This window comes from Haemorhous mexicanus, chromosome 7 (assembly GCF_027477595.1).
Source record: "Haemorhous mexicanus isolate bHaeMex1 chromosome 7, bHaeMex1.pri, whole genome shotgun sequence".
Classification (NCBI taxonomy): Eukaryota; Metazoa; Chordata; class Aves; order Passeriformes; family Fringillidae; genus Haemorhous; species Haemorhous mexicanus.
The window spans coordinates 19,594,991-19,614,544 of record NC_082347.1 but is presented as its reverse complement, the minus strand read 5'-3'; the positions used below and the strand labels follow the sequence as shown (position 1 = coordinate 19,614,544).

The window sequence follows — 19,554 nt, the reverse complement described above, 5'->3', positions numbered from 1 at the left end:
TGCTTCTGACAGGAGAAGAAATTTTTACTTTTAATATTGCAGGATTTCTTGGGCAGGAGAGGGAAATGATTTTTGTAGGAGGAAAACACAACATTGGGATGACAGTGAGAATAAAGTCAAAGAGAAACCCTTGTACAACTTTCTGTAGTCAATTTGCTCCAACAAAGCAGACCACGGACCAAGATGAAACTTAAGACTGAAGGGTAGTTAAAATGACAAAAATACTGGACTTATCTAAAATCAGTTCTGAAAACAGTAACAAATGTGAAATGAAGTAACTCCTAAATTACACTCTCATTTGAAAGGCAAAAGTACTACAGTCTCTGCTTCAGCCTACGTGCCTGGAGGGATAGGAAAGCCATCAGAGAGTTCTAGAATGAAATAATGTCTCAGCTTGGCACAGTGGCAGCTGCATTACCAGCTTCCACAAGGTTTGGTCATCCTGTTTAAAATGAACTACAGATCTTCAACCTATCTTATATTTTTCCCACACATAACACAAATGTAAAAATTAAACATTCAGCAGTTCAAGTTAGTATTTTTAAAAGAAAAACAGCACAAAAATAATGTAGAACTTTAATTTTTATAAATACCAAGATTTGTGAGAAATGAACAACAAAAAAACAATTCCCAAAACAAATAGCAAATCCCCACCTCCATACTAAATGGAAAAGAGCATATCCAGCTCAGCCTAGAATAAGGAGAAACATCTGAGACAAAGTCCTCCTGCCTTTTTAAGGCACAGAAGTCTTAAAAATAATTTAGGTTAAAATGATCCTTTTTGAATCAAGTCTACAGCAATGATATTTAGAGAAGTGTTGTTCAACTGTTTGAAACTTATAAAGATGGATTAACTGGTCCAAGTTTGATGGATAGAAATACTTAATATAATGCATATATCAAAGCTCATCCAGTTCTGCTGAATTCTCTAATTGGTTTCCAGGGGATTTGGATTAAGCCCCAGTTTGGTAATAAAAAGACTATGCAAAAGAATAACTGAATTAAGAAGTCTCCAAATCTGCTAGGGATATTCCATGAAGGATAAATACACTTCATCAGCAAGGCAAGCCTAATATTAATTCTTTTTACCATGGGCTATTTGTACTTCTAGAATTTTGTTCTCCTTAACTCACCTTCAGAGCTGCCACCCTCCCCTTTCAAGATCATTAATGGCAGCCTAGAGCTTCACTGCCCTCTCCTTTTCTAGCTGAAGTCAGTGCCTGCCTTGCAACTGACTTCAATAGCACCAACTATTAGCCTTTTTTGACTTTCTTTAGACGATGAAAAGAACTATACACAACAGATGCTAATCACATTCTTTAATCCCCACATCCTGGCAATGTTATTTACTAAGTACTCCTTATAACATCTATGTTCTCACAAGCATAGTCCCTTACTCACCTTGATGATTCTATCATCTCTCACAACCATATTGCTCAGGTGAGACTATTCTAATTTAACACTCTTTAACAGACTGAATCTAAAGTTCAGAGGCAAAAGATTTCCCCAGGTCTTTATAAGTCTGTGGAAGCAATAGTACACTGATTCTACATTTGCCAGCTCCTTCCCAAGCTGCTGTGCTGCTCATCCTTCCCCACGCTTATCTTCAACAGAATACATACAAACATAAGCAAGGCAGAAGATATTTGTGCCAGCTAAGTAGGAAGGCTGAAGAAGAAAGCATAAACAGGCTAAAGACAAAGATAAGTGGAGATCTAAAGGCCTGAATACAGTTTTTAATGCTTACAAAGAGCCACATGAAGCAGGGATGCCCTTCATTTCAGTTTAAAGTACAAATATATTACCTTATATAATAATGTCATTTTTTTTTTTTCAAAAGTTATTTGACCATAGCTGTAATTTTGATGGCAGTAGATTTCCACATCCAGATGTGCTGAGGAGATGTTTCTTCCTTGAGTGGTTTAATTATCCTCCAGGCAAGTGTTCACAGTAACCTTGCATGGCTGAGCTGAATCCAGCCAGTGGCACAGTATGGTTGACATAGCACTGCTACAGGGAAGCAGTGTCACCAGCAGTGACAGTCACTACAGGTCCAGAAGGGAGGAATCTGTGGGAGAAACAAGGACAAGGAGACAGAAATAAATGCAAAGAGAACTAGAAAATGCACAGCAGTAGCATAAGTCAGAAGAACTATGTATCTTCTGAAAAATAAAAGTTTAAAGAAAGTCTCTGATGTAACTGGAAAATATTTGCACGAATGGAAAATCTGGAAGAACGGCATATGGCTAAGGGAGCAGGTTACTCTGTGGGCTTGTCAAGGTACCTACACATACGCAGACATTTTAGCATCACTGAACTGGAAAAGTGCAGGGGTCGGGGCAGAGTAAGGCGTGAGATGGGTCCTTCTTTCCCATGAAAGAGATCCCTTTACCCAGTATGCCCTACAGAAATGAGTCACACACTGTCCCTGCTTCAAGCCCGCACCATGACATAGCCAGAGCCATCCTCGTCACTCCAAACACCATCAGCAGTTTACCATGGGGATGCTGTCCATCAGCCTGAGCCAAAGAATCCCCTTCCTGTGATACATCAGGATGAATCACACCACACTAATTAATTCCCAGAAACCAATGAACCCTGGAATCATAAATCAAGAAAAGTAACTTTGAAGTCTTACAACTAATTCTGGCATTTTCTGGGACTTGTGAAGTTTACCAGCACAATTTCACTACTGCTTTTGCATTTCTTGGCAATTAATTTTCTTTATTTTGCTCCTAAAAATCTATATAATTTAACAAATAAAAGGGATACCCACTGAGAAAATTGTCATGTGTATCAAAAGAGTAGGCAAGCAAACTACACTTTCACAAAAAGGAGAAAAATATGCCTGTGGTTACTAATCCAGGTACCTGCTGCTTTTGCAACAGCTTCATTTCACTGTCTCCACCTGACAAAACACCTCTGTTATGCAGGAGAACTTGGTTTGACATCTTGAGGGATGCACCTCAAGATACAGCTTACTGTGGATCCTGAAAGCCACTGTGAGAACAGCACCTGCATGTCCTCTTTTACCCATTCCTCTGCACTACCTGGTTCTGAAACCAACATAAAAATAAAGACGGTTTGCAATGAGTGTCGCCACCACAGGGCTACGACCAACAGCAACACCGAATACACAGAATAGCTTTTTTTCACAGACTTCTCTGAATTTCCTGTCTGCTCTTTGTAGATGTTGTCACCTCTCTTCTAGGAAGAGACACAAAAGGAACTGATGTAATTTGTAATTGAAAGTACTTGATGTCATTTCTGTCTCTTGTTCTAGTAGCATGACTTACATATTATTAAAAATACCCCAGCTAAAGATTTTCCAGGAATATTTCTGATCTATCTGCAGGTATTAACACATCTGAAAAGATTCCTATTTGCCTGCTAATTATAGTTACAATCTTCCACATGAGCTGTACCAGAACCCATCAGGAACAGCAGTTTTTACACTTAACAGTAGCAATCAGTGTAGTTCAGCAGCTGTAATTATGCACAGTTGGTTGAAAGAGCTTTATAACTAAACAGATACAATACCTGAAGGAATTAATTCAGGGTTACTGCTCATTATTAACAGTCAACTACAAAATTAATGATGACTTAACTATCATTTATCACAGCCACTAAGAGCAATCCCCAGGACAAATGACAAAATCTTAGATCTCAGGAATGAATGAATACCTGTCCTTTACCCAGCTATTTCCATTACTTCACTAGGACTCCTTAAAGAGATTATGAGTACCTGTGTGTCACTTTACCCAGCTGCCATCTCTGTTTCTTCCCCAAGCAAACCTGAATTTCTACTCTGCTTCCACACACACTCGCTTATTTCTGCATTTCCTGTCTTTTCAGCTTTTTTCCCCTCTATCCTTAACACCTGCAGAAATCATCATATTCCTGTACACCAGCCCTACCTACTGTCCTTGCTTCCAAAAGGAGCATGCAATTATTCCTGGTTCTGAAGGCTTGGACTCACAGGACAGACCCTTTGGATGAAGAAACACCTTTGAGCATCTGATACATGCAGAAGTCACAGTGGTGGTTAAAGCAATGCAGTATCAGAGCAGCTCAAGGCCCACAGAACCCCTAAGCACACCAGCCAATGCCAGGTTCTCACAAATCCAACAGGAACTAACAAGCCACAGGCACCCTCCTAGCTTTCAGACATTCAAGTGGAAGTCATCTTCCATAAATCTTGCTGGTTGCAGCTGTCTATACACAAAGACCACCTGTTTCATATTATTTTCAACCCTAACCATTGGTCTCTTGGATCAATAGCATCACCTTCAAATGTCTCTAATGCAGCCTTGCCTTGGAGTTGTGCAGCAGCTGAAGGATGTGAGACACTCCCAAGGCAGCTGCCAGAACTTCACGCTTCAGAGCAGCTCTGGGAGCTGCATTTCAGTGCCGCTGGAGAGACTGAACGCAGACTGGAACAATCTTGGCTGCATGGAAAATGATCCTGCAAAAGACATATCCCCACTCACTGCAGATTCCTGTTCTATCACTTTCCAGGAGTAGCTCATAACACTCTTTTGGGAATGACTAAAGCCTTTACTGAAGTACTGCTTTTTGGCTGTTTGTTTTTTAAGGCAGATAGACAAATAATATGAAAGTGAAAATTTTACTAATTAATGAAAAAGCATATGTGGACTCTGCTCTCTCCCTCTTATGAAAATACAGTCCCTTCATCTCCTTCCTTATGTACATAATTTTAACAGATAACTTTCCCTCTCATAGTTACATTTCAGTCCTGATATTGCAAAAACCCCATTTTTTCAACAGAAAATATAATAAAAATACCCAACACCTCCTTCCTCAAAAGAAAATGCTGCTCTCTAGTGGAAGATGATGGTATGATCTAATTCTATTAGAAGTAATGTTATACAATTTCCATTTTATCAGTCACAAGAAACTTTGATTCATTTTCAAAAGCCCTGAAACACAAAAGTAGCAGGGCTTGTTTGTTTTCTATGAGTCTTCCGGATTGGTCTGTGAGATTTTGGTATTCATTCTTCAAGACTAACTTGCTATGCATTTATATCAGTACCATAATCACATCCAAATAACCTGATAAGTTATGGTGCATTAAAATACTAACATATCTTTTAATTTAGTCCCTTTTAGTTTTTCTGTTTTTCTGTTTTTAGACAATATAATAATAAGCCAATTGTTTTGGGTTTTTTAGAACATATTGAGTTACCAACAGACTTTCCTAGGTCTGAATACAACGACTTTGAAGATAGGTTAGTTACCTGCACAGAATAATTTAGGCAAATATGCAAACACTATGAAAATCTGTATCCTGTTTGCTATGGGTTTCTAAAGACATTGCTGTCCACAGGCACAGTGATACAAAACTGAGGCATTCTTGTTGCAGTGATTCCTTCAACTTCTACTCAAACAGTGACAAATGCTCAGACATCAAGGAGTCTTTGTCCTGCCAATTTTTTTCTTCTTGTAGGTAATTTATAAAACACAACATTCAAATGCTTTCCTTTGCTTTTTTTCTTTAAGCATAGATAAGCAAAAAAGGGAATAGCACTCTATACTAAATTTCTTCAAGTTACGGACCAAAGCAGCACAGTTCTGGATTTACTTCCAACTTTGCATAGTCATAACAGAAAACCTATTTAGCACACGCAGCTGTTTTCTTCTCTCTCTGCAGATAAGAGATGTTTGTGAAGTAGTTTCCTGATAAACACACCAAGAAAGTACTTCATTTATTAAGAAGTCTAAATTTGTTTTAAAACAGATGGAAAAAATGAAAGCAGCATATGGATATTCAAAAACAAATTTATTTCTTGAAAGCTTACACTTAATTTCAATTAGCACATTAATTGGAAAAGAGAGAAAAATGTGAAAAATAGTACCTATTTTTAAAAAATTAAACCTAAACTAAAGCTAAAAATTTTAATCAAAACGCACATTTTAATATTCCAAGTTCCATTTCTTGACTGTTAAAACTGATGCTTAAAAAAAAGCAGTTTATGAGTAAAATCCAACAGCTAATTTGTTTACTGACTGTACAGAGAGCTCAAACAATAGTTACTAATTCAGAGTGCTCTTGTAAACAATCTATTTTTGGTTGAAACACTCATGAGGCTCAGAGGATACTCTGAGGACAAGACATAGTGGCTTGAAGCAAGATAGGTTTTATATTACTTATTCATTTACATTGTAAATACCTGAGATTTAAGCTTAATAATTCTCTTTTGTCTTACTAACTACACAAAGAAATGGAGGTCAGCTTATCCATAAATTATGCAAAAATACAATACACCCATAAATAAACACAAGGTTCACACTTTCTTTACCTCTGCCTCTTTTTATTGTCATATTTAAGACAATTATAAAAGATGTAATTTTAGTCTTAATTTTTAAACATACAAGAGAGTGAACTTAGCATTTAAATAGCTCATTTTTCTATATTTAGAAAAACCCAAAAGCAAACCAAACAAAACCTTCACCCCACCAAATCAACCAACCTACCAACAAAACCCAAAAACCAAAACCAACCAAATAAAAAACCCAACCACCCAAAAACCAGAAAAAGGAAAGATGTGGTTATTTGCTCCAGTACAAACTCCACCCATTTACATATTGAAAAGAATCTTTATTCACAAAAATGTCAAGCACTACCAGTACAATTTCCCCTGATAAAACAAAGTACTTAACCACAGAAAAGGTTTATGGGCTTTCTCTCCATGAAGCCCTTACCCATGGTAAATTTAGATCTAGACAAAGAAATAGACAAATGAGTAAGTGGCAATCTCACTGAGATCACAAAGAAAACTTTAATTTATGCTGAAATTTCTATTGCTAAAACAGAGATAGCAAAATATATGTAACTTTTAGAGCAGATAATAAATGCACTACATTCTCCATTTTCACCCTGCCAAAATCTAGGCAAAAGTAGATCTTAGCATCACACCAAAAACACAAAATAATTTGAGAATAGCTGTGTTGAATTTCATATGAGATCTTGTCCGCATGGAGGATGAATTAAAAAACAGACAGTGGCATCTGAAGACTTAAACCAATAGATTTACAGTCTCTGAATGTAGCCTTACACTTTTGGTGGACATAAAGACAAACTGCAGCACAAACTTCTTCATTTTCAAATGCTAGAATACTCAGCAGCCTGCTTTTTCTTTATAAAGAGGACAACTTCAGCTTCTTTCTCTACTTCATTTCTCTCCAACCTAGACCCATGTCATGAGCACACTGAGTATCCAAACACTGCTGAGAAAACACTAAGATACTTTCCCTCCATAGCACCACTGTAAATTTAAATATGGTACACTGAAATGATTTGAGATCTATATTCATTCTGATAACTTCTTCAGTGGACTACAGCTAAGAATACTTCCCAATTATTTCATGGCAATGAATAAAAAACAGCACCCCTTAAATTTCTACTTTATATAATAAAACCAAAGTAGGTTGCTCAGATGATCCTGCTCAATTAGGAAACCTTCCCAAAACTAGGACTGCTCTAAGTTACTGATTCCAGCAGCTAAGACAGTTGCTGTCGTATGAAAAGCTATCTGTAACTTGCAATATTCTTACAACAGTCTTCTCAGAATTTCGCAGCCTGTACAATGTACAGCTTCTTGTAGATATGGTCCCAAAACAGAATCCTGGGGAGGAAAATAATTTACTGGATAATAACTCAGGATGAAGAAAAACCCATTTAAACTACCAAAGCAAAGAGAAATATTTCAAACACTTTGAATAGTGCTCCTGAACTCACGATGAAGTAATCACAGACTCAATTCCAGCTTTCTGAAGTTCCTGTTTTTAGAAGCTGTAGACAGACCTCTGCAGCTCCTGCTGAAAGGACATTTCTGAAAGCATTCTGGGCAAGCTCACAGAACTCTCCTGCAAATTTTTTTTTTTTTAAATAAAATCTCAATACACGTTAAATAAATACTGTGTTAATAACAGCTTGCACCCACTAAGGGTAATAGAAAAAGTTAACACTATCACATGAAAAAGAAAGTCAGGTGAAATCCACTTTAAATTGGTTTCCACTCTCTGGTGTACTCTCTCCTTTCAGGGTCTGTACTAGCCACTAGTCTGTACTAGGTGGTGAACAACTGGACAATTCTTTTGATATAATTTCACTTAACAATTCACTTCTGTTGAGACACATAGAACTGATAATAAACTTTGTTTGATTTAAATAATGTTTGCTTACTATTTCTTGGTTTGCTACCTTGTTTTCTGTCCAAGTGCTATGTAACAATGGGAATATGAAATTCATTATGATCAAATATCAGAGGCCGCCTGGGAGGGGTTGATTCTTTGTCCGCTTTGTGTAACAGTTTAAAGAGACCTGTTCCAATATTCATTGGAATTCCCATGATGATGCACTCAGAAACACCTGGGAAAAAACCAAAGAAACACAGTGAACATTTGAACATAAGGATTTACAAAACTACTTTCATTTGCCCATTCTGTTTTGTGTTGCCTACAAAACACTGTCACATATAAGAACCAAGGCCTCTTCACTAGACAAAGTAAAATGTTATGGTCATCAGACCAGTATGTTACTTACACTGTGTTAAATTCTACAGGAAAAACTCAACCTAACCTAAACATCTTCTCCAGGGATGAAAGCCCTTCAGAAGGTTTGTTTTTAGAGAAGACATGTCCCATGCAGTGGCCATAGCAGAAGATGTAAGGCAAGCTTACTTCATGCTCATTCTCTGACTCAGTGCTAAGGCTTCAGTCAAACCTGGCAGGGTTCCCTGGAAACCTCCCCAAGTTCCCAGTGAGAAAGGCACAGAACTACTTGAGCTGTAACGCTCCTGGCATTTTCACCACTCAAAAAGTGCTTGTTTTGAAGTGAAAGATTGAGTCTGTCCCAATGATTTTTGATGGTTATAACATTTCCACTGCAATGCGCTGACACATTTATATTCTACCAATGTGCACGACTTTTCCAAAGAACGTTCCACACTCAAAGCAAGCTCTCAGATATCAGTGTTTCTCTCTCAGCATGCTGTTATGATCTAAATGACATTTTTGCACATTCTCAGGAGTATAACTAGATTGTCCTTCATATAAACGTTTAAGAAGGTAACAATAAATAGCTGTACATTTGAATGCAGAAAGGATGAAATAAATTTGCTTAAAATTCTGACTTGATTCACAATTTGAATGTATACAAATGAAAATTCAAAAAATACTGTGCACAAGGCACTGTTTGAAACTGGCTACACTAAGACCACCTATATATACACACAAGTATATCTAGTAAATTAATTAACTTTTGCATAATATTTCTATATTTCATTAGTACCCAGAAACTCCCAATTCCAGCTCCAGGACAGCAGGCATTGCATAAACAGATCTTGAAAAGAGTCAAACCTGCTTTACTCCTTTTCTCCATTTAACCTATTAGACAGATTTTTTAACCATTCAGTCCCAAAATACATGTAGCTTAAAGGAGAAGAATATCTGCAAAGAATGGGGGCAAAGGCATTACCAAAACCCAAGATTATTTCAATTCCAAATATTTGAGCACATGGCAAAAATACAAAAGAAAGAGAAAAAGAGAATGCCAGAAAACTCATTGACTGGGTTTTGTTTGCTGTATGTATGTGGACATGCATTCACTTGGGCATATGTAGCCATGTATTTTCAAAATTTACCAGATTCTTTCATGAACTCACTACGATGATTCAGTGGCTGCTAAGGTACTTAAATTTAAAACTCAGGAACAAAAACATTTAAAAAGAAATTTCTGACAACAAGTATCTTGTCTGCTGTTAATGAAGTGAACACTGATAAACAAGACTTCTGATTAAAAAACAGAAGACGCACAATTTTCATCTATTTAGATTACAGCTAAATGAAGACATCAAGAACTTGGCCTTTCTGCTTATTTCTAGGCACAAGTGCTAAATGACCTAAGCAACCAGGTAAGAGTATAATCTTCAGCTAGGCTGAGATGTACCTGTCTCCCTACTTCTTAGCAGGAATGAAAATGAAACCTAAATACTGAGTGAGGTACTAGATTTATTCAACAGTTCTATGTGCTGAAGATAAACAAGCTTTCACAATTAAAAAACCAGAACTATTGATAGTGAGACAAATTCCCTAGTATTTCACTGAGATCTAGGCTGATAAGTAAAACCAAATTACTCAAAGTCTACTTTAAGAAACATCCAACAAATATCCAACTGCCTTCAACATCTCAGTCTGAGATGAGAAGTAGAGAAACACAACAAACTTCTAGGACTTCTGGAATGAATTAGCCTCAAGTTTGAACTTAGCCTCAAGTTTTTGCCATACCAGCTGAACAGGAAGCTTAACAAAGACAAAACTCCAATGCTTGGAAGAGGTTTCACAGATGCTGGGTAAGGAGCACAAACTGTAACAGACTTTGCAATACCTACCACAAACAGAATCCTTCTGTCCAAAGTAGGCAGCATCAAAGAGATGGTCTGCAGTCTTTTCAAAAGAAGCCAGCATCAACACACTTTCCTTCATTTTTGCCAGTCCAAACCTGGTAATGCCCAGAACTTCACCCTTGATTGATGGAAAAACCCAAAGAGTAAGCCTGAGTAAATAAATAAATATACCATCTACAATACAGTATTGTCATACTACACTGATTCACAGTTGAACATCCTGAAGGTTAATAGTTTGGTAGTAAGGAATATTTACATAAAACAAAAGTCATACTTCATATACAATATAAGCTAGTATAAATGGCTAATAGCTCTTAAGTATTGAACAAATTGAAAGAAACACGGCCATGAGAAAAAAACTCCACAATTATAAATTGGCTGCTGAGCCACCAACTTCAGTGGGGTCTGAGAGCACTATGCTGAATCTACTGCCTATTATCTACAGATAAATCTCACCTCAGCTGCCACGAGACTATAGAAGATGCTAAATCTTCATTTCTTTTCACTCTCCAGAGAAAAAGGTAATGAGCTTTTTAAACTAACTTGACTTGTTTGTTTCTTATTTCTTAGAAACATCCTCATTATATCAGGTTACGCATAGAAGCCTAAGTCAGAACAGGCAAAAGTACGCATAGAAGGAGCCCACCAAGTTTAAAACATGGCACTCTGATGCCCTTTTCTACTGCTGTGCTGCAAGTTCACAGGGTCACAAGCCCTGGAGACTGTGGCTGCTCAGTACAACAAAGCTCTGTAGTTTGGGAACAAATCAGAACTCCATCTATTTCACCCAGATTAAACTCCTGCACTCTGGCAGGCCAACTGCAAAAATCTTACTTCACTAAGTGTACTCAACTCTAAAAACCATATTTGATGTCAAAGAAAGAAAACCAATCAGAGTAAGAGCAGATGATTTTGTACTAACATGTTGTGTAAGACTGTTCATGTCAGCTGATTCTATGTGTAATGTCTGTATCCTTTGCCTCTCACATATGGTGCAGCTGTTACAAACCACTCCCCATGGGCTTTTCTGCACAGCAAGCCTTAAACTGCATGCATGGCTACCCAAACAGTTGTTCTTTCACACCATCATGTTTAGGATTCCCATTTTCAATATGAAATTATCATTCCCTACTCATTATACCAATTTGTTTTCAGTCAAAATAGATCTGCCCTCTGCCAAAGAACTCGAGTAATGAAGCATTTTGTGTAAAATATAGATAACAGTATTAGGTCAGTACAACTTGGAATTCCTTATGTCCAGAATGAATTTCCATCTCCTGAGCTCACCCACCCTTCTCAAATACGATAAAATTAATTTGTTTAAACAGGCCAAAGTAACATTTAGAAAAGCCATAGTACAAACCTTGTAAGTCATTAGATCAGACAATAACATGACATGTCTCCTGTCAATGCTCATGCCATGGTTGACCATCGTGTATTGAATCTCATTGATAATGGTTGTCCGAGCAGCTTCAATTCCCAGAGTTTTCTCTACCTGCACAAGAGATTGTTACACGACTATTGCATGTCACATGCATGAAGAACCAAGTGCTTGGAGCAAGTATATTGCTGGAATAAATGCCATCTGATAGCATATTGATATTCCATTTCTATGACTACCCTTTAAACTTCTCCATTTGAAAACTATATATATAGAAACAGCTTCTTCGTGGTGAACAGTGATGCCAGTTCATTATTCTCTTGTGTTAATGCATTCTGACATGTATTAATGGAATCAGGCTTCATTCTATATCAACTGCTGCATCTGAGCACAAACAAGCACTGGTAATAAAGATGCTATGGGGAAAACCCCACAGCACCCATTTAGACATTACCTCATAAGTGTTGTTAGAGGATGTTTTTGTTCCTTTGACTCCATGAGTAGCCATAACAGCTCGCAGATTATCACCTTCAACCAGAAGCTTGTATTTTTCCTTTCCACTTTGTTCATCAACATGAATGACAGCTCGGGAAACCTCTGGTATGCCTTGCACTACAACCTTCACACAAAAAAGAAGCCCAAGTAACTTTGATGTATACAATAACACAGTATAAAAGGGTAACACTTGCCAGCATTCAAACCTATTGAGAAGGTCTAGTACGTGGAGTAAAGGCTCACTCAAAACACATATGAGTAAGATTTCTTGCTCTTTAATACACTAGTGCAGAACTGACACTGCAGTATAAACCTTACTCACTAGCTACATTTTATGTTTTATGTCAGACATTCCCACAATCTGGTTTGTGTGTCTGAATGGTGGCAGACCCATAAAAATAAAAGGGCAAATTGCTAACAATAAAGGTTCCCTTATCTCTGTTTTTAAAATCCAGAGTAGAGAGTCTCCTCACAGTAAGCTGAAAAAATGCCAGATACTGTCATGTGGTTCAATTTTAGATACAGCTGAAAGCAGATGTAACTATTTCATACAACTGCTGCACTTGGAGTGCTTCAATAATGGTTGTAAGGGAAATATCAAAGCTTTCATTTTATTTACAAATATTAGTAAAGGATGGCTTAGTTTCAACAGCAAGGCAGTACCATCACAATCTAAGAGTTACTGATCCAGCCTATCGTCACTGTCAATACCGACAAGAATTATTTCATCCTGCCACCATGGAACAAATTATTACTACTGATTTCCTCCCACAAAAGCGTGAGACAGCCTTGGCTTTTACCTTTGGTAGCTCTTCCTTGAGGGACTGCAATACATAATACATGGAACTCTTGCTATTTTCACGAGGGGTCACACACACAACTGCTTCTCCATGGACAGCAACATCCCCAGGCTTCACTCGGAGTTTAGAGACGCAAATCGAGTAACGCACAGTCTCGGCATTCACCTGTGCCAAAAGGCAACCAGCAAACACCAGTGTTATCGCAGCAGGCATCAACGTGCTCAAATAAATGGAGCCATCATCAACAGATGATCAAAAGGAAAAATGTAAGGAAAAAAACCGCAAATACTCTCTTAAAAATTAGATTTATAAATTCATGAAATAGTATCCTATGCTGAGAGTACCAGCCTGTACATTAACCAATGGACAGAAATGGCATGCCTGTGTTCAGAAAAACACAAATGTATGTTCTCTCACTTCCAAATAAAGGAGAAATTATCCACTAAGAAAGGAAAAAATAAAAGGAGACCCTTCCAGATGTAATGTAGCCACACAACATCTTTCATTCACTTCCTTTTTTTTAGCTTCCCCTGGTGTGATTACTGGCACAGGATTAAGAGACCTTTCGTAACATATCCAAGGTATAATAATCTGTGTAAGAAGTGAACAACTCACCTCTAATCTCAGTAGTCTAATGCGCTCTAAAGACAGCTTCACTAGGATGAAACAGTCATCTGGAAGAAACACTTCCTCAATATATTCAGAAATCTTTAAGAGACAAGGACAAAATAATTAGCATGCATAAATGGCTATAAGACCCCATTGCAATTGGCTAATGCATACATTTAAACCATTAGCAGCAATACAATTTTCTTACCTCTCCTAACAAAGTTTTCTCAATTCTTCCTTTAACCAGACGGGCAAAATCAGGATCATCATCTTTGTCCAACTGTGCTGTTATAATAGGGGTGCTACAAGAATAAACACACACACACACAAAAGCCCAGGTAGGAAAGTGCTCAGCTAGGGTTGAAATGGCAACTTGAATTACAGCCTGCCCTATGGAATTTCTCTCTTATCTAGAGCAGTATTTAGTAAGAGAGAGATCTTCAGCTTCCTCAGGTGTACTTAAGAAAAATTACCATTCAGGTACTTCAGGCTGGTAAAAACAAGCAAACACACAAATACTAGTGACTGCTTTCATGGCATATGTTATTCTAGTATTATTTAAGTGTGGCTTCATGTACTGCTTCATGTGGCTTCAAGTACTGCTAAGCACCACAGTACTTCACAATAGGTGAAGAAGTCTAAGGAAATATTATACTTAACAAATAATCACTTTTTTAAATTTGATTTTCTCTGCGGGCTTAAGCATCACAGTTGGGCAGACATCAGATTTTTGTTGTTTGAGGATTTGCATTGAATGGTGTCTAGTATATTGCTCAGGACAGGAAAATGCTATCATGTATTGCAAATTTACCCATGAGGTTTCACTTGGGCAAAGGAAAAAAAACTCAACAGATCAAAACAATATTTGTACCTAATAGCCTTTGAAGCATTAATGATTTCCTTGATTCTTGGCACACCCAAAGTAATGTTCATTGAAGCAACACCAGCAAAATGGAAAGTCTTCAGAGTCATCTGTGTGCCAGGCTCACCAATGCTCTGTGCACAAAGAGCTCCTACTGCAGATCCAGGCTCCATTTGTGCCCTAATTAAAAAAAATATAGAAAGAGACATGGAACTGAATCAGGTATAAGATCCTAAGCAAACAACAACAGAAACTATTCTGGTAGATATACAAGAAATTTGTTAATATATTATTTAAGTAAAAAAACAAGAGGGAGGTTGAAAGGTCACCAATACTTTAAGACTGATTTCATACAAAGCAAGAAGATGCCCTGTCATATAAGCTTTCCACAGCCTCAGTATAACTTCCATTGCAGATTACAAAATGCTTGTCTTCTTCCTCCTATGCCGGATCTGGTGTTTGATGCTTTCTCCCTTCAGGGAAATCCCATATGCTAACATTTACTTATTACAGTAAAAGAGAATTCACGTTAAAAACAAATGTAAGCAAGTAGTCCTAGTAAGGGAAAGCAAAAACAGGTGGAAAGCAAAAACTGGTAATTGCTTTAAAAGAGTTAAGAACTTAATATATACGTGAATTTTCTAGAAGAATAAACCATTAGGAAACAATTGATGCAGGTAGGCCACAAAGGAGAGATCGCCCATGGCTGCATGTGAATGTCCAAATCTGAGAAGTCTAAGGAAATGAAATAAGCCTCAACGGATAAAGAGATTAGAACACCCACACCAGCATTATCTTAGCAGAAACCAAGAGTAACAAACAAAAGGATCCTATGAGTGCACAGTAGATCAAAGAACATTTTCGAACAAAGTGTGATATAACTCCTCAGACTGTAGATCAAGAATAGCTATCAAGATTCGTAAGAATTTGAAACTCATCTATATAGACTTTGTTCTGCATAGACTCATTGAAGGTTTTCAAAAACCTCCTGCAAGAGGGGGAGGAAGGAAACATGTCTGGCAGTGGGTGTAAGAATGTGAAGTGTTTAAACAATATCCTCCCTTACTCTGAATCCTACCACTTTTGGCTTTTACCAGAATCTGCTGTCAAAACACAGTCTGTGGATATAAGTAATGAATAGCTAAATGCTGAAACTGTGCTTGTTGGAATGCTTAAACACAAGCAGGTAGCTTTGCATGCTCAAAAAATATAAAATAAAACAAAGCAATTTTTTTACAACTTAAAAGGATACCAAAGTTTGTTAATGAAAGGATCTGATTTTGACTCAAGACAAGCGTAAAAATCCCACCTCTTAGATCTCTAGAACTTTTGTGCAAGACTCTGACTTAACAAGCCCACCTGTGGACAGTGATTTTTTTTTTTTTGCACCCTTCCTTTGTCTTGCAATATTTATGTCATTGGAGCCAATTGTTTCTAATTCTTTGTACTGCATTCACAACAGAACCAACACTCACACAGTAAAAACAGCAAAATACACCCAGATGTTAGCAACAAAACAGCAGCACTGAGAACACAGCAGGGTAAACACTCACCTCATGTATTTGTCTCTACAAGTCTCTAGAAACTTCTCTAGTTGTGTTGGAGTAATCCTATCCAACTGATATAAAACTCTTGGCTGAAAAGAGAATGGCATAGTTGGAAAAGCAACAACTTATGAAGATGGAAAAGAACTACATCATTACACCATTGAAACTATTTACCTCTGTTGTGCCATTGTCATTAATTCCATACTTGTCCCTAGTTTTTTTTATCTTCTCAGAAACACCTTTGATGAATTTTTTAATTTCCTGAAATCACATTAAAACCACAGTAAGCAAAGACAGAAGTCTTGAACAGTAAGTCATTTACTTTAAGCTCCAAATATTTACAATAAATTAATAATGCACAGTATGAAAATAGGAACATCAAAATTTAGACAAACACATACATTAGAGTTTAGCAATCCAGATCCACTTTGGTGTAGCCACAAATCAGTAGCAGCACATGAGGACTGTGGTCCATGCTGAATAAAAGCATCCCTCCTGAGAACACACTGACAGGTGAAGATACCTGACTTGGATTGACCCTTCCTACCCACCACTTAGTCAAAGTGATTCAAAAACTAAAAAAAAAAAAAAAACCAATTCAAAATTCCTATTTTTCGGCAATACTGACAGAAATACATTCTCAGTCATTCCTCACTATTCAAAATAGTCAAAACGGAAAGACTGTGGCAAGAGAGGAAGTGTATGAAGTATATCTGCTGGATACATCTCAGATTTGAGGCGCACTTTATTTTGAGAAAAGACTTCAAAACTATTTTATATATGTCAGTCTTTACCTAATATGATTCAAATAACTTCTCTAAGCAGTGGAGAGGTCTTGAAGATAATTGCATTTAACAAGTCATACTACATAGACCTTTCACTCTCTTACCAGGCTTACCCAAAAGATAGTCTTTACTGGAACATAAACTGAAATAATACTGTTAGAAAAATATCCAACATTTATTCTATAAACGATCATTTGGTCATTATACATTGGACATACATATGTACACTAGAAGTCATTAAAAATGGAATCCATGATTAAACTCTTTCACAAATGTGGACTTGGTGCAAGTCATTATCATAACACAAGGTTATCAAAACCAAAATATAAACAAAAAGCAAGAGTAAATCCTTCCCATCTATTTCAACCATGATTTAGGAAAGCCTCCATAAAGAAACAAATACTTCTGATTTTTTTAGAATACTCTTAAACCTTTTCTACCCCATTAGTCCTACCTAACAACAAGAGTGATGGTTACACAGCATCACCTCTTCTGCACTACGTACTGGGCTCCTTGCAACCACCACAGTCAGCTGACTACTGACAATTACTTGCAAAAATGAATAAGTATCCAAAGGACTGCCTTTTTCTTTTTTCCACAGCTAAGTTTATAGAATCATTATGAAAACACTTCTATTACATTCTAACAGAATTCTCTCTCAAAACAACATTCTTACTGGCATTCAAGGTATTTCCAGAAAGTATAATTTTTTTCTGTGAATACCAGAACTGAGTTCCAAAGAAGAACAGACAACAGAAATGCTGCTGGAATGGATGCTTCAAAGTTGCTTCCCCTCTTGGATGACAGGATGTATTCTTATGTTTTTGCCCCTTTTTTCTGCCCTGCACTAAGTAGCATTATTCACAAATAATATATTTGGACATTTTAAAGGCTTTTGACCCCAACATATTTGCAAAAAAATTATAATGTGATTTATTTCTTAAAGTAAGCGTTTAGGCAATCATATGGAGTTAGAGAGGTTAATCTTTCTATTAGACGTGCATAAAAAAAGCAATGTTGCAGGACTTGCAGAAGACTTGTCCTCTTTGACAGTGCCTGAGTTCCAAAGTACTTTAAAAAAATCCAAACAACTCCAACACAATAATTCAGTTATTACATATAATTCTTAATAAGGTATAACATATATAATAACATATAATCAAATTATATTTCCATACACCAAAGTCAGAAAAGGTGGAATATAGGTATCTGAAAACTTAATTTTTCATTGTCAACTTTTATTCATGCAGAAGACCTAAAATAAGAAATTACTTACTCTTCTCAGCTTTCAGCTATCTGTTGGCATTTAATCCAAACTACGGATTAATTTTTGCTACAAATGGAATGAAACGTAGCTCACTCTTTGCTGAGCCTCTCCTTCTCTCTCTCTCTCTGAATTTATAATCTTTAGTGCAACACTACTCTATGAGCACAGCAACGTAACTTTCAGAATGGACTCAAAAAAACATTGATTTTTTCACAACTTCTAAATCCATGAAGTCTTAGTCTGGACCAGATTAACAAAGAGGCACCAAACAGGCTCAGTAAGATGTGGCTCAACACAGGCCTTGCCAGCTCCTCCTAGCTGCTTAGGCAAAAGGGCAGTTCAGGGTTTGCATCAGGTGTCCCAGCAGCCAGGTTAGTGGGGTCATTTACACATGAGAAGCACTGCTTGCACGGCAATCTTTGCAGTGAAAAAGCCACTAGAAAGCACAGTGGAACAGACAATGCCACGAGATTCAGCCAAAATCTGCTCCACTTCAGGTAGACCCAGGAGGACAACTCTGCATATAGCAACACTGAGTGGCTATGTGCTGAGCTTCTGTTTTTGCACCACATTCACAGCACTCCTATTCCATCACCTCAAAAAAACCACAAAATAATTTTAATTGTGTTTTCAAAGATTTCCCCAATTCTAATCAGAAGGAAAAAAATTCCCTTCACCTGTACCTTAATATATCTAAATATGTTATCTAAACATGAACATAATTACTGTGCCAGTCAACAATCTGTTTTCTAATCAGCTGAATTCCCTCCAGCAAGGGCAGAGTGCAGGAATTAAAAATGCTGCCTGTTTGGACGAGGTTATTTAGACATGCTGTGTTCTGGACCAGAGTGGATAAGACCATTACAGGAACCACTGACTAAAATAACAGCACTAAGAAGCATCTCTGTTGTGGAATGGAAAAGTGGAGGAAGGGAAAGAAAAAGACCAGAAAAACATGCTCATATCCCTAGAGACTGAAAGAATGACTTTTAGGAAAAAGTGTCAAGTACTGAAAGAATGCTTCCTCAAAATCCTTGAATTTAGCAGTGGGTATTAATTAACATGTCAGAGTTTTCACATTAAGAAAGTTAAATCATTGTGAGGAACACCTATGTCAATTTAACAAGCAGTAAGGTATATATACTAATCAATTACTTCAGCACTACACACACATCTTTCGCTAAAAAGCACTAACATTAATGCTCACACAGTGCACACACATGCTACGATTACCTCATTATATTTTTCATAACCTGTCTCAGTTAATGTCTTCAAGGATGAACAGAAAAAAAAAGGAAAGAAGAAAATGTAACTATCTAAAACTTAAAAAAATCCTAAGCTAATTATCACTAAGGTGATGCAGCCATATCTGTGCTTCTGA

The 19,554-nt window shown here is 37.1% G+C and overlaps 1 protein-coding gene across 4 annotated transcripts in view; it reads right to left on the bottom strand.

Moving 5' to 3' along the window:
- Positions 1–19,554, bottom strand: part of POLR3A (RNA polymerase III subunit A) — a 38,722-nt gene continuing 19,168 nt past the window's right edge. For 2 of the 4 annotated variants that reach the window (XM_059851285.1, XM_059851287.1), the window contains 10 exons: positions 16,296–16,382; positions 16,128–16,210; positions 14,584–14,754; positions 13,921–14,014; positions 13,719–13,811; positions 13,104–13,268; positions 12,263–12,427; positions 11,791–11,922; positions 10,413–10,545; positions 6,312–8,392 (listed from right to left, as the gene is read on the bottom strand). In XM_059851285.1, coding sequence (XP_059707268.1) covers positions 8,244–8,392; positions 10,413–10,545; positions 11,791–11,922; positions 12,263–12,427; positions 13,104–13,268; positions 13,719–13,811; positions 13,921–14,014; positions 14,584–14,754; positions 16,128–16,210; positions 16,296–16,382 — 1,272 coding nt within the window. In that variant the 3' untranslated portion in view covers positions 6,312–8,243. Of the gene's footprint in view, positions 2,069–4,287; positions 4,466–6,311; positions 8,393–10,412; positions 10,546–11,790; positions 11,923–12,262; positions 12,428–13,103; positions 13,269–13,718; positions 13,812–13,920; positions 14,015–14,583; positions 14,755–16,127; positions 16,211–16,295; positions 16,383–19,554 lie in introns of those variants that run through there. The other 2 variants (XR_009487192.1, XM_059851286.1) reach the window with 2 other exon arrangements.